The sequence below is a fragment of the Erinaceus europaeus genome, chromosome 13 (genome assembly GCF_950295315.1).
Source record: "Erinaceus europaeus chromosome 13, mEriEur2.1, whole genome shotgun sequence".
Lineage (NCBI taxonomy): Eukaryota > Metazoa > Chordata > Mammalia > Eulipotyphla > Erinaceidae > Erinaceus > Erinaceus europaeus.
Genome location: NC_080174.1, coordinates 10,980,964 through 10,996,789, shown reverse-complemented (window position 1 = coordinate 10,996,789; position 15,826 = coordinate 10,980,964). Strand labels below are relative to the sequence as shown.

General features: G+C 42.9%; 1 protein-coding gene across 2 annotated transcripts in view; it reads right to left on the bottom strand.

Annotated features, from left to right (window-relative positions):
• The window catches only part of SYNE1 (spectrin repeat containing nuclear envelope protein 1), a 606,430-nt gene that overhangs the window by 299,129 nt on the left and 291,475 nt on the right, over nt 1-15,826 (bottom strand). For both annotated transcript variants that reach the window (XM_060205315.1, XM_060205316.1), the window contains 7 exons: nt 14,641-14,784; nt 14,138-14,293; nt 11,984-12,148; nt 10,367-10,539; nt 8,009-8,162; nt 5,109-5,252; nt 3,818-3,982 (listed from right to left, as the gene is read on the bottom strand). In XM_060205315.1, coding sequence (XP_060061298.1) covers nt 3,818-3,982; nt 5,109-5,252; nt 8,009-8,162; nt 10,367-10,539; nt 11,984-12,148; nt 14,138-14,293; nt 14,641-14,784 — 1,101 coding nt within the window. The remainder of the gene's footprint in view (nt 1-3,817; nt 3,983-5,108; nt 5,253-8,008; nt 8,163-10,366; nt 10,540-11,983; nt 12,149-14,137; nt 14,294-14,640; nt 14,785-15,826) is intronic.

Below are 15,826 nucleotides of genomic sequence, written 5' to 3'. Positions count from 1 at the left end.
ACTGGTAGAATTTCAGATTTGCATACCTGAGGTTCTTGGTTTTATCCTTGGCAGTGCATGCACCAGAGTGATGCTCTGGCTTCTCTCTCTCTCTCTCTCTCTTTCTCTCTCTCTCCCTCCTTCTCTCTCTTGTTCTCTCTCTCACCCTCTCCCTCTCTCCTTTTTCTCCTCTTCTTCTGTCTCATTTGAAGTGTTTAATCTTGCATATGTAATAGATAAAAATAAACATTTTGAAAGAAATTTGGCTTTTTAAAAATCTTTTTAAAATTGTATTTATTAGTGAATAGAGACAGAGAGAAATTGAGAGGGAAGGGAGAGATAGAGAGAGAAAGAGACAGAGAGACACTTGCAGCCCTGCTTCATCACTCATGAAGCTTTCTCCCTACAGGTGGGGACCAGAGGTTTGCACCCCAGTCCTTGCACATTGTAATGTGTGCACTTTAACCAGGTGCGCCACCACCTGGCCCCAAATTTTGACTTTTCAACTTATTGGAAAATCACTTGAGATTAAAGGTCACTACTTAAAAATAAATCATGTTCGTTGTGGTTCACGATCTGCTCAACTATCCTACAGCTTCCTGCTCTGACATTGAGCACCATCTGTGCTGTATGGAGTTGCAGCTGAGAATAGAACAATGATGTCTTTCATTTTTGCTGAGGAAGAATCCTTTGCCAAAGCTATTCTCTAGGGATTGTGGTGGCCAAGAAGAGTTGCCCCTAAAAGGTACAAGAATACAGCAGAGACACACCCTACTAGGGAGAGAGGCAGACTGGGAGTATGGACCGACCAGTCAACGCCCATGTTCAGCGGGGAAGCAATTACAGAGGCCAGACCTTCTACCTTCTGCAACCCTCAATGACCCTGGGTCCATGCTCCCAGAGGGATAGAGAATGGGAAAGCTATCAGGGGAGGTGGTGGGATATGGAGAATGGGTGGTGGGAATTGTGTGGAGTTGTACCCCTCCTACCCTATGGTTTTGTTAATTAATCCTTTCTTAAATAAAAAAAAAAAAGAATACAGGCCTGGGAGATTGAATCATGACAGCAGTTCACCAGGTATTCCAAGTGTACTTGGGTGCAAATAATGCATACATCCAAAGATTTGTCCCACAAATTCAGTATGAACTGAGCATTGCTTAACTCTGGCTTATGGTGGTGATGGAGATTGAACGTGGGATCCTTGGTGCCTCCGGCATGAAAGGTCCTTGCATAACCACTATGCTATCTCTCCAGCATACTTTTTTTTTATCTGCAACAGTTTTTTCTTAAAAAAAAAACCATCAGCATACTAGATAACTCACATTTCAAGTATTTCTAGGCAAAATGTGCTTCAGTATTTTAAATATTTCTATGCTATATTCTGTGGCCCACATTAAACCTTCAGAATGTTTAGCAGGACTGATCTCTGTGGCCCTCATAATACTGGGTCTGCCACATCAGGGTCCGAAAGTTTTACTGTGTTCTTGGAATTCACAATCTTTGATCATCTTTTGCCTGCTACTAGCATCTTCCCTATTTTTTTTTCCTTTCTCATTCATTGTGACTCAAAATAATGCAAGTGAATGAAGGTGAAGTGAGAGGTTGATGTTTGAGGTCACAGTAACACTGACTTTAGGGAATCATTTTCCTCTGTCAAGAACAAGAGACATTTGCTGGAGAGAGGGAGTTACTGGCCTAGTTGACCTCAGCATGTGTTTGTCAAGAGTATCTGAAGTAAAGTGCTGAGAGGAGCTATTTAAAAGAAAAGGGGGGGGCAGGTGGTGGTGCACCTACCTAAACACACACATTACAATGCACAAGGACCCAGGTTTTAACCCCAGTACCTACCTGCAGGGGGAAAGCTTCACGAGTGGTGAAGCAGGGCTGTAGGTATCTCTCTGTCTTCCTCCCCCACCCCTCTCAATTTCTTTCTGTCTCTATCTAATAATAAATAAAGTAAAATACATATAGAATTTCAAAGAAAAAAAATGTCAGCTCAACACAATGCCAACCAGACTTTCCTGGACAGATGACCCCATCAATATGTCCTGGAGCTCTGCTTCCTCAGAGCCCTGCCCTCTGGGGAGAGAGAGACAGGCTAGGAGTATGGATCGATCTGTCAATGCCCATGTTCAGCAGGGAAGCAATTACAGAAGCCAGACCTTCCACCTTCTGCACCCCATAATGACCCTGGGTCCATACTCTGAGAGGGTTAAAGAATAGGAAAGCTTTCAAAAGAGGGGATGGGATACTGAGCTCTGGTGGTGGGAATTGTACCCTCTTATCCTATGGTCTTGTCAGTGTTTCCATTTTATAAATAAATTAAAATTTAAAAAAATGTCAGATCAACTAAAACAAACCACACCAGCTTAACCTGACAGACCAGTGTCTTCTGTTGATATGGTAAACAGGAAGAATGATGTCCTTTTAACACGTTAATGCAACTGTGACTTTGCAAGTTTCTACTTTATATTAATTTCATATAAAGACCATCTTGAATAGGATCCCTCCTTTCATTCCCACCACCCCACATCTCTTCTTCAAAACAACTCTTGAGGAGGAAACTGAGTCAGGGAGACTCTCTTGCCTGAAGTTACCCAGTGTTGAGTTGCACTAAAACAAAGTGCAAGGTTCCTAATCCCAATTTTGTGTTCCGGCCAATAAGCTACATTCCCCGAGATCCAAGAGAAACAGCTGGATGGTTTATAAGCCAAGGATAACCATCGCTGGCTGTTTTTTCCACGTGGTGGAAGCTGTAGGTACATCTGTCCCAATCCTGAACTAGCTCTGATTAGGGTTAGCAGCTCTACCAGCAAGTTGTCAGCTGACCTCTCTCCGTTCTCCACGCTGTGTGCTAGAGTTTTGTTGTGGTTGTTTTTCCCAGAGTAGTGCTTAGCTCTGGCTTACAGTGGTGTTGGGGATTGAACATGGCTGCTCAGGCAGACAGCCTTTGAGTACAACCGTTGTGCTATCCCCCGAGCCCCAGTGGCCCCTGCTTCCTTCTTGAGATAACTCCCGGACCACATGGGTCTCTCGGTAAGGTTGAGAACTTCTCTTTCATCTTCTATGAAACCCCTTTCAAAAATATTTTGTTGTTCTTTTCACATTGCTTGTAATAACCTAATAGGGAAGTCCACATTTCTCACTAGACTGAAAATTCCTTGAGAGCAGGCATGCCATTTCAGTCATCTTTTACCTGGTATAGCTAGCCCATTGGCCTTCACTGATTGTGGTATTGAGCAAATGCTGAATGAATCAGTAAGTAAATGAGTTAAGGTCCATTTTCTGCACTGTGCCTGCCGTCTTTTCCTGATTTACAGCCTCCCACTTAAGCACTCATGTTTACTATGACTTCTTTAATTCCTTCTTCCACATCTCTGACACTCGATCTGTATCTTCAAAAACGTGAAATGTTTAGGCTGAGACCAAACAGCCCTAGATGGTGTCACCATTTTGGTTTTGAAGAGTGTCATATCTTATGGAAGGCTGCTGATTTCTCACCTCCCAACTAATCCTTGAGGGATGAACACATTGCTAGGCCAACCAGTCAGCATCATCAATTAGATCACTAACCTTCATTGTCCGAAGTCATTTTAGTCGTTGAACAAGGTCTCAGTTCCACTTGGTCTAAACAATTCATCAACCGGCAGTAACCAGTATTAGTTAACTAGTACTGCTGGAGTTTCAGAATATTCTAGATCAGGCCTTACTAGACTTTCATCTTGTATTAAGTAGCTTTTTAGAGGATTCGAGGCCATTATTAACTTTCCATTGGTTATCTTAGTGATCCTGTATTCATAATGAACAGGCCTTTGTTTTAAGGTAAAGTGGATTTTACCTGAAGATCCCGCAGTGTTGCCTCATGAGTTTGGGCATCTCCTTCGAGAACTGAGTATCGGCCAAGCTTTTCTTGCTCTTGTCCCAACCAAACTTCAAAAGCCTGCAGGTCACGCTGATACTCTTGGTGCAGACGAACAAGTTTTTCAGACTTTGTTACTGTTTCCTATTATTAGCATATAAAGATGATTAACACAGGAACCTATCATTCTATGCACTTTCTTTTTTTCTTTTTGCCTCCAGGGCTCTTGCTGGTGGTTGGTGCCTGCATTATGAATTCACTGCTCCTGCAGCATTTTTTTACTTTAATTTATTTTATTTTATTTTATATTATTTTTTATGTATAGGACAGAGAGAAATTGAGTGGGGAGAGGAAGATAGAGAGGGAGAGAGAAAGACACCTTCACTGCCTGTGAAGCGACCCCCATTGCAGGTGGGAAGCCAGAGGGCTTGAACCACCATGCACTTTTAATGTACTATAGAAACCCTTTTGCAATTTTAGAAAATATCAACTATTGCCAAGTAGTGGCACACCAGGTTAAGTGCACATAGTACGAAGTGTAACATCCCACACAAGGATCCTGGTTTGAACCCCTGGTTTTGGTCCCCACGTGCAGGGGGATCACTTCACAACTAGTGAAGCAGATCTGCAGGTGTCTATCCTTCTCTCTCTCTCTCCCTCCCTTCTCCTCTTCTCTCAGTTTCTCTCTGTCCTCTTAAAAAAATGGGGAAAAATGACCCCAGGAGGAGTGAAGGTATAGTACAGGCACCCAGCCCCATGATAACCCTGAAGGCAAAAAAAAAAAAGTAAGTACTCTTATATTTTTATTTATGTGAGAATATGAGTTCATTATAACTTTAAACTTTCATGTACTTTGTCAAACAAAGTCAAATGTATTCTGAAACATCATCTCCAAATGGTTTGCACTAGGTGTGGTTATTTTTTCCTTTAGTAAACTCTCCTAAAAAAAAGAACACTCTCCTTACCACTCATAGGAAGGAATATGAGTCTTTGTGATCAAACTGTCTAACTTTTTTTTTCTTAAGCTGATTGTTTTTTAAAAATTTTTAGCTCATCCAGTAATTACTGACCCAGCATTGTTTTCCCTAACAATACTGAAGAGTTTCTGTTAAGTTCTGCCAGTGACATAGTTAAGGTGCTAAAATGCTTTGCTTCCTTTGGCTTAACCACTTTACCAGTCTCTAATTTTCTCCACATAAACAAGTCTGTGAGGAACCACAACTCTAACCACTTATATCAGGGATCTGACATGCAGAATGGTTAGCCATACCTTGGCCCTCTCTTTGACTGCTTTGTACCGTTCCTGCAGGTCCTGGAATTCGAGCTGGGTGACATAGTGCTCTGTCATACCAGCTCCTTTCACTTCTATGGTCTCCAGCAAGCTGCTGCGACCTAGCACCTCTTCATTTAATAACTAGATAACATGAAAAAAATAAAATAAAAAAATCAATCACAATATATATCATCATACAAAAGATACTGTTAACACTAAGAAACTTAAATGGTATAACTGACAAAAATTATCTCAGTTTGTCTATTATAGGCAGATGGATAGAAAATTTAGATAGACCTTGATCTGTATCAGGGGTGGGGAGCAGCCAGCCTGCAGGAAATGGAATTATTTGGGCTGGCTTCTCAGCACAACCACAGGCAGGTCTTGAAAATTCACTGAGTCTACGAGGTTTCTCTCCTAGCAACACTGAGGACTGTTTGATTTGATTTGCCACCAGGAAGGATTATGGATGGGGCTTGTTGCCAGCACTATGAGTACACCATTCCCAGTGGCCATTTTTTGCTTTTCTTTTTCCTTTATATTTTATTTGCTAGGACATAAAGAAATTGAAATGGCAGTAGGATATAGATGATAGATAGACAGACAGACAGACAGACAGATATGTATCTGCACATCTATTTTACCACTCATAGAGTGTTTACCCCTGAAAATGGTAGACACTTGAGCTCAGGTCCCTGCACACAGTAATGTGTGTGTTCAACTGGGTGCACCACTGGCTTGGATCCCTAAATGTTAATTTTTAAGTTGGCCCACAAATAATATTATAAATATCATGATGATTCTTGGCAGAAAAAAAATTATTTATCCCTGATCGGTATAGATCATTATCTACTTTTCTACCTAGCCATTCATCGATCCAACTATTTATTAAGGTCAATGTCTGTTTCATGGATTTACCTAGATCAATAGCTATCTCACAGAGACCTATGGATAACAGGAACAGTTGGCTAATGTATATTTTGCATGGCGTACAGACTACATGTTATATGCATATTATATACCGTATAGTATGTACTATCCTGTTACGATAAAGCAAGCTACTGAAGAGAAACTCTATTATGATAGAGAATACATTTACAGGACTTCCCTACATTTATTCAAACTGTAAGTCCACAGCATCAGCTTATAAAAAATACCTGGGTGTGAGTGGACCCTTGCAGTGCAAGTCTAGGTTGTTCAAGTGTCAACAGCTCCATATTCATATGGACAGCATGAAGCATGCAGAGAAATACACATGTGAGGGAGTCGGTGATAGTGCGGTGGGTTAAGCGCATATGGCACAAAGTGCAAGGACTGGCGTAAGGATCCTGGTTCGAGCCCCTGGCTCCCCACCTGCAGGGGGGGCGCTGCACAGGCAGTGAAGCAGGTCTGCAGGTGTCTATCTTTCTCTCCCTCTCTCTGTCTTACCCTCCTTTCTCCATTTCTCTCTGTCCTATCCAACAACAACATCAATAACAACAATAGTAACTACAACAATAAAAAAACAAGGGCAACAAAAGGGAATAAATAAATATTAAAAAAAAGAAATACACATGTGAAATGATGCCATGAAAAGAAAGCATTTTTTCTTTACTTCCTGCTGGTGTGTGGGCCTGAGATATGCAAAGTGGAACAGATTTCCACCTTTTAAATGATCTGTATCATATCCAGCAAAACCATTTGTAGGCATTTATTCAAAGAACATGCAAACACTAATTCAAAGGGACTTATACACCCCATGTCCATTGCTATACTATTCACAGTAGCTAAAGAGTGGAAAAAGCCTAAATGCTTATCCACAGATGATTCATAAAGAAGTTAAACAGGGGCCGAGTGGTGATGCACCTGGTTGAGCACACATGTCACAATGCGCAAGGGGCTGGGTTCAAGCTCCTGGTCCTCACCTGCAGAGGGAAAGCTTTGCCAGTAGTGAAGCAATGCTGCAGGTCTCTCTCTCTCTCGCTCGCTCACCCCTTCCCTGTCAATTTCTGGCTGTCTCTATCCAATAAATAATTCAAAATTAAATTTTTTAAAAGGTTATGGAACATGTGATATGTACTCCATTGACTACTACTCTGAAATCAAAAAAAAATGTTGTATCCTTTGGAACAAAATGGATGGAACTGGAGGTGCTTATGCTAAGTGGAATAAGTAAAGAGATGAAAAACAACTACTAGATAGTTTCATTCATAGGCAGAATCTAGAGAATTGAAAGACATTAACTTAAAAACACAAAATAGAAGCAAACAAATAGTCTCTAAGACCGTGAGAACTATGGTGGTTATTACTGACAGGCTGAGGGCACAGAACTTTGGTGGTGGGTGTGATGTGGAATTATACCTTGTAATCTTACCATCTTATAAACCACAATTAATCACAAATTAAAAAATGGCTTAAAAATAAAATAAGGTGGTGGCTCACATGGCTGAGTGCACATGTTACAGTGTGCAAGGTCCTGGGTTTGAGTCCCCAGTCCCCACTTGTAGAGGAGAAGCTTCAGGAATGGTGAAGCAGGGCTGCAGGTGTCTCTCTGTCTCTCTCCATCTCTATCTTCCCCTCACCTCTCAATTTTCTGGATGTCTCTATCTAATAAATAAAGATAATTTTTTTAAAAAAAATTAGAGAAAAGAAAGAAATCAAATAAATGATCTGTCTCATAAAGTATCAATCCAAGGAGTTGTTCCAGTAAGAAAAAAAAGCCACTCTCTCACAAAAAAGTCCCAAACAAAAGTCTGGTTTAGAATCTTATCTGAAATTATAGGACAAACTCCTAATACAGTTTACTCCAGAGCACAGCCTTAACATTCAGATAAAGACATCTTGGTGTGATCACAGAACTTTCCAGAAGAGTAGGAACATGGATGGAAACTGAGAGACCCCCACAGCTGGCCTCCCACCTTGGCTTTTCCAAGTGCTGTCATCTTGTCCCTCAGTTCAGCACGCTGCCTGTCGGCCTCATTGAGACTGGCTTCCATGCCGTCCATCCAGGTGGAAAACTGCCGAACGTCATCCTGGTAACTTGTCCACTTGGAAAGAGCCCCTTCAAGTTGACTGAAAGGCACGGAAAGGACAATCAACAACACTGGACAGCCTCCTGGGCATCTCCACCACTGTGTCTTCTTGCTATATCCTGCCCCTGGGGGAAGTCATGGATCAACGTAGAGCAACCTTGGCAGTGGGCAGAATGGCAGGGGTTTATGCCCAGAGTCACGGGCCTAGCAAGCACTGTCTCAGGAAGCCAGGGCAGATAAATCCAGGCCAACGGTCAGGACTGTACATGGGATGCGGAACCTGGAGTCAGGAATCAAGTCACATGCAACATTGGAGATGTGCCAGGAACCTAGACTCTAGGTAGGGAGGCAACCCACACTCAGCATATCCAGATGAGCAAGACAGTCGAGGTGGATCAGAAGAAGTCATGCAGGACTGGGCGGTAATGCACCTGGTTAAGTGCAAATGTTACCGTGTGCCAGCACCAGGGATCAGTGGGGAAGCTTCACAAGTGGTGAAACAGTGCTGGAGATGCCTGTTTCTGTTTCTCTCTCCCTTTCTACTATCCCTCTTACTTCTCAATTTTTCTTTGTACAACCAAGGTAAAGTTTAAAAAAAAAAAGCCAATTTTTTTTTTCATGCAAGAAGGGAAGAAACGCCAAGCACATGCCAGCTTGCATGACATTATCTGGCATGACGTTTAAAAATCAGAAAATCACAATGAGGAAAATGGGGGGCTTCTTCCTGAACTGGATTCTTTCTCTAATTTTTTTTTTCTTTTCTCTTTATTCTGCTCAGTTTTGGCTTTTGGTAATGTCAGGGGTTGACCCTGTGACCTCCTGCATACAAATCCTGTGTGCTATCACTGTGCTATCTTCTAAGACAGGTGTTTAAAGCCAGTGATCATTTGCGCCTAATATTAGCATCATGCCCCAGGTATTCTAGCAGCAGATAACCCTAAGACGATAGCCCTGGGGCACAATGTCAACTGGGTATCCTGTTTTAATAAACTTCAAGCCTGGTTGACCTGAGAGTATCCTCTGACCTCTGGTGCCCTTTCAGTTTGAGGACAATGTAGGCAAGATGTGTCTGGAATTGCTGTCCCTGGAGGAATCTTTAAACTGTTCTCTTGACTGCTAGGAGTTTGTATGCAAATATTCCAGCTCCTCAGCCCTCAGATGGTGTTCTAGCCTGAGAAGCCTTTTCTTTTCTTTTCTTTTCTTTTCTTTTCTTTTCTTTTCTTTTCTTTTCTCTTTCTTTCTTTCTTTCCTTCTCACCCTTTCTCTCTCTCTCTCTCTCTCTCTCTCTCTCTCTATTTATTTACCACAACACTGTTCAGCTCTACTTTATGGTGGTATGGGAGATTGATTCTGGGATTTTGGAGCCTTAGGCATGAAAGTCTTTTTGCATAACCACTATGATATCCTTCCCACCCTTGAAGTGTCTTCTCTACTCAGGTTCTAAGCAAGGCCTATGGGATTAAGTTCTAGTCCTCTCTTTCATTTTGCGTTTCTACTCCCTACTGGTATGATCTGGGATTACTTCCTCCCAAGCAAACCAGTTGGCATTAACTCATATAGTTCATCTTTATATGATGAATCATTTATGAACGTTTTCCCCCCTGCCAACAATAATGTTCAAGAGAGACAGAGAGACAGACAGAGAGAGAGAGAAGGGGCTGGGTGGTGGCTACCCATGTGGTAGCCAGGGGACTTGAACCCAGGTCCTTGAACATGATTAAGTAAGCCTTAAACTGGGTGAATTATCTCTTGTCCCCTCCTCCATTTATTATCTTTTGATTATGTGAGGAATGAATAACAAGAAAAGGAAATCTACCATATTTCCCCAATTTACTGTGTCAATACGATCTCAATTATAAAGAATAAAAGGGGGCTGGGCAGTGGCGCACCTGGTTGAGCGCACATGTTACAGAGCACAAGGACCCAGGTTTGAGCCCCTGGTCCCCATCTTCAGGACGAAAGCTTCACAAGTGGTGAAGCAGGGCTGCAGGTGTCTCTGTCTTTCACCCATCTCGATCTCCCTCTTCTTTCTCGATTTCTGGCTACCTCTATCCAATAAATAAATAAAGATAATAATAGAAAATAAGAAAGAAAAGATGAGGGGAAGGGGGAAGAAGAAGGGAAGAAAGCAAACAGACAGCATGAGAAAAGGAAGAAATACAATCCCCACCCTCAGTTTGTCACTGAGTTATTCTTGTGACTTTTCAGACCTGCCTTATAGCACTGGCTTTTAGTTCCACTTACCTTTTGCAACGGATCCCTGCAGACAAAAGGGACCCCCACATGTCCTTGACACTCTGCAGCTGCTGCTGAAGAGCCGGGATGCCTTCTGTGGAGGTGTTCTGCAAGACAGACTCCCCTCGGGTCACCATCATTTTCATCTGGATCTCTTTTTCCTGCTTCACCGACAACAGGGCCTGTAGGGGTGAAAACGTAGAAGCCTCAGTCATTCACATCCTTAGCATGTCTAGCCTCACAGACTTCAGAGCTCCTGCCATGGTAGAACGACAGGCAGCTGTGCTGATCCATGAGTGACCTGTCAGGCTGATGGGGTCAAAGGTGGGAGAATGTCTGTCACCACTCACCAGTTACCTGCTGGACTCTAAGTGACCCAGAGTCTTTGCAGGTGGCAATCCTTATCTTAAAAAAATCTTTCCGTATCCATAAACTAGGGCAAAATATATACCTGAAAGTGAAAGTACACAATAGTCTGCAGTGAGTACCCCCCCCCAACACTTCATCTGCACTATTCCAGCCTTTAGGTCCATAATTGGTCAACAATTTGTTTGGCTTTGTATGTTAACTCTCTTTTCAGCCACCAGGTTCCAGATGCCAGCAGGATGCCGACCAGACTTCCCTGGACAGACGACCCCGACCCCACCAATGTTACCTGGAGCTCTGCTTCCCCAGAGCCCCACCCTACTAGGGAAAGATAGAGGCAGACTGGGAGTATGGATCAACCTTTCAATGCCCATGTTCAGTGGGGAAGCAATTACAGAAGCCAGACCTTCCACCTTCTGCAACCCACATTGACCTTGGGTCCATACTTCCAGAGGGATAAAGAATGGGAAAGCTATCAGGGGAGGGGACGGGATACGGAGATCTGGTGGTGGGAATTGTACCCCTCCTATCCTATGGTTTTGTTAATGTCTCCTTTCTTAAATAAATAAATATTTTTAAAATCCCTTCTTTCCCTGAAGTTTCATTTGATGACTCTTTTACATAAGAAGCATAGATATTCTAGATCTCATGAAGTGTCACAGGTTTCAATACTAAAATACTTAAAAAGAAAAAGTCTCTAAGTGACCTGGGAAATTAGCTCTATGTGGAACATACCAGACTGGCATGCCTGAGACTCTTTCTTTGATCCTCGTCACTGCAAAGGGCAAGAATGGTGTGTTCTAGCTTCTCTCTCTCTCTCATTCCATCAGACAACATTTCCTCTATCTCATGTGAAATAAACAGTTCGTTCTTTCTTCCTTCCTTTTTTTTTCTTTTGCTCTGGTTCTCTCTCTCTCTCTCTCGTTCTTAGTGATTTAATACCCCCAGTCTGTTTCTAAATTTTCCTAGTGGGTTAAGGGTCTGGAGAGCTGAGATTCCAGGATAAATTGGTGAGATCCCAGAGGAGTCAGTCAGTCTCCCTCCCTCCCTCTCTCTCTTTCCCGTACGTAAACAAATAAATATGGAAAGAAAGAATAGAGATGCTTAGAGATGTCCCCCTCCCCAACAGGATCACACCTTTAGAAATCTCTTGTGGAGAGAGCGCCCGCAGAATCACAGCAGGCAGATGGTGACTTGGCTGGAGAGGTTTCAAGAAAGGTGATTCCTACAAACTAGAGCGGTGTCTCTAGAAGCACCCACCTCGAGCTTGAGCATCCGGCTGTCCAGAACACTCTTGTCAGAAGTCGGGTGGCAATAGGAGTCCAGCATGTGGATGGCATCCGTCATCCAGTCTTGAAGCTCCTTCACTCCCAGGGAGAGCTGATGGTGTTCTGCCACGATTCGGTCCAAGCGGGACACTTTCTCCTGGAAATGACAAACAAGTGGTTTCCTAGTGGTCCATTCCACAGACACACAGCATCTTGATCTGAATCAAATTGCACAGTGAAGTGGTGATTTCTAGTCATTCTCGTCAGGCACAGATCCATTTACTGGACTAGGATGAGGCTCTGTATAAATCGGCCTCGACAGTTACTATAAGGGTGGGGATGACTTTGTCAAAATTCAGACACATATCATTGGAAATGTCACTACCATCCTTCAACACTTCAAAAAATGGCTATCACCCTTGATGGTAGGGGTATCTTTTTTTTTTTTTTTTTAATCAGAATCAGCAAAATTTCTTTCTCATAAATTCTCTAGAAAACAAACCAAAATAGTTGAAGCTGTCCCCCTGCAGGTGGGGACCAGAAGCTCCAATCTGGGTCCTTGTGCACTGTGACAGGTACATTCCATCAGGTGTGCCACCACCCGGCCCCTATGCTCTAAATCCTATACTAGAGTGACTTTTTTTTACACTATTTATTTATTTATTTATTTATTTATTTATTTATTTTTACCAGCTCAGCTCTGGTTTATGGTGGACTAAACCTGGGTCATCAAAGCCTCTAGCATGTAAGTCTTTTGCATATCCACTCTGCTGTCTCTCCTGCCTGACACTCTGCTATCTCTCCTGCCTAATGGTACTCTATTTTCTAACCCAAATTGAGTTATAGTCACCTCCTTGGTGTCACTGCTAGGACCCCGTATTGACTGTCCTGTTAAAGGTAAAAAAATCCTACCATTTCTAGTAGATGTTGTCGGAGCTCAAGCCACTAGCAGCTTCTCATTCCGCCATCTTCTGGAATCCCCCCTCCTAATGGTGCTCTAGTAAAGACCTACACTAACAAATCAGCTATAAATCCACACCCAAATAGTTGAGACCAAATTAAAATCTAAACTAGAGTCGGTTTCCTACATTCTATGATCTGCAAGGCAGAAGAGAAACATAAAGAACTAATACTAATAAGCCACACAGAATTCAAAATGGTTGACCCTACTAGGTTCAAGCTGGGTCTGCACAATACTGGCTAAGGCCCCAAACAAGGTCACAGTGGAATGCCATTTCCTTTCCCCTAATGTATCAAAGAGATTTAGTCAGTTTCATGAACCATTGCCAAATATGAGCTCTGCTCTAAAATCTGACCTGAAACAATCAACAGGCAACTGTAGAGAGACTATGAGGCATTTTAGACCATGACAAAAATGTATCATGGGGGCAAGGGGCTATGGAGACGTAGCACATTGGACATGTCTGCAGCAAGCACTAAGTTCTGTCCTCAGCAACACCAGTAATCAGAGTCGAGTGGAACACCAGGTAGAGCACACACATTAGCATGTGCAAGGACCTGGGTTCAGGTCCCTGAACCCCACCTGTAGGGGGGTAAGCTTCACAAGCAGTGAAACAGTGCTGCGGTTTCTATCTCCCTGTTAATTTTCTTTGCCTATATGTAAAAATACAGGAAGGAAAAAATGGCCTCCAGGAAAAGTGGATTCATCATTCAGACACTGAGTTCTAGCAATAACCCTGGCAGCAATAAAAAATAAAGATAAAAATTTCCCAAACTTAATATAGTTCAGTCACTGAAGTTTTAGCATTAAGGACTCTTATGTTCCTAAAGTCACTTAGTCAAAGATTCCTTAGACTCCAAATTCTGAATGCTGTTTTTATGTGTATGTTGTCACTTTTCTAAATAAAAGCCCTAGGGAGTGGACCATTTCAGTATTGGACGGGAATGTTCTGTGCAAGAGTCAGATCAGAAGTCTGTGAACCTCCCTCACCCCTCTGTGACAGTCAGGCAACGTGGCACACAGAAATGCAGCTTACATGTTTGTCTGCAATTGCAAGGCTGAGCAGAGCATTAACACATCTTCATCCTGATCTGAGATCCTCAGGCCCAACCCCTGGCAGCCCTCCAGGGGCTACAGCTCAGCGCCACGGGCTCACACTCACACACGGTGCACGGCAGGCGTTACCTTCGTTAAATTGCTTAGCGCTAGATACTGAGAAGACAGCTGCGACACTCTGTGCATAAAGCTCCTGCTGGCAGCTTGTCCTTCCCACAGCTGCTGAGCCTTCTCCCTGAGCCTGTGGAGCTGAGGCTCGTAGCAGGTTATTTCCTCAAGGACAGACTGAAAAGCACAAGCAAGTTACTATTAAGAGACTGCGGGCGGAGGGGGAGAAGCACATCTCAGAGGAAGCTGTGGCCCCCAGTGCACAGGAAACAATGTGGGTGAACACGAAAGGGCCTCTGGGGGGATTTTACCATGTCCATCATGCACACAACACAGGCTGGGCAACAGAAACAAATCCTAACTCCAAGGCAAGCCAGAAAACATGACATGCAGGGATAGAGGACATCATATGAAAAAAAAAAAAAAAAGGCAGATTTGACTCCCGGCTGCTGGGCATGCACGTGAACTTGAAGAGACAGAGTGTGGAGGCAGAGGTGGGGCCCCACGGACCCAGGACTGGATACCTGGAGCTTCTGCTGTTCTCTCCTCTTCGCTGGCAGATCATACAGGCGGTTGCTGCTTCCGTGCACCATCTTCTCTGTTTTGCTCAGCCAGTCCTGGATGGGCTCAGCACTGACTTCGAAATCTTTCATTTGGATCTTGAGATTCTGCAATGGATTTAGCTCGCGTTAAAGACAAGAACACTGCAAACAGTCATAGCCTTCAGTTAATTGTGAAAGTCCACCTCAGTATGGCTTTCCTTTCTCTGATCCCATTGTCTGAGCACCTGTAAGAATGCCAGACTATCATTCACTTTAACCGCATGCCAGAAAGTGGTTATAACTCTAGTATGTATATTGTTTTAGTGTTTGTAAAGCTAGAACCTCAAGCATGCATGACCATTTCACTTCTCCAGTCCATTTTTGTTTTATTCAAACAGAGAAAGTAAGAGAGAGGACCAAAGCACCAAATTCCCCATGTGGTGCCAAGGTTCTAATCTCAGTCTCAGGCATTACACCCTACCAACTTTGTGACTGCTCTCTCTCTTTCTCTCTCTCTCTCTCTCTCTCTCTCTCCAATTCCCCAGTTTTCAAAAGGTAAGCTTTCCCCTAGTGGCCCAGCCCATCTGAGGAACTAGACCTACTTGCCCACTAATGTTGTGCCTTTGCCTGTTGTTCTCATAGACTGCCCTGGAGGTGAGTTTCCCTCATGGAGAAAAGTGATGTCTCCACAACTAGTTTTTAAGTTCCATGAGGAGATGGCCTTCCCTAACTCTCCTGGGGCACAGATGCTACCATGTAGGAATAGAAATAATTAGTAGTAAACATTTTGTTGATTTCAATTAATGATGAGGCATGTTAATCATGCCTTTAATGATCACTATCTATTCTGAATAAGATATAGGAAATACCAAATGATGGCCTGTGTTTTCTACATAAAAATGCTGTGACTATCACAGATGCATTGTAGCACTAAGAGTTCTAAAGCATATTTAAAATTATTTTTAAAGTATTTTATTTTTAAAAATACCTTAAACTATTTAATTTATTTATTTAGTGGATAGAGACAAAGAAAGGGAGAGAGAGAGAGACCTGCAGCACTACTTCACCACTCATAAAGTCTTCTCCCTACAGATATGGAGTAAGGGCTTGAACCCCAGTCCCGTACACTGTAGCATGTGTGCTCAACCAGCTGTGTGATCACCCAGCC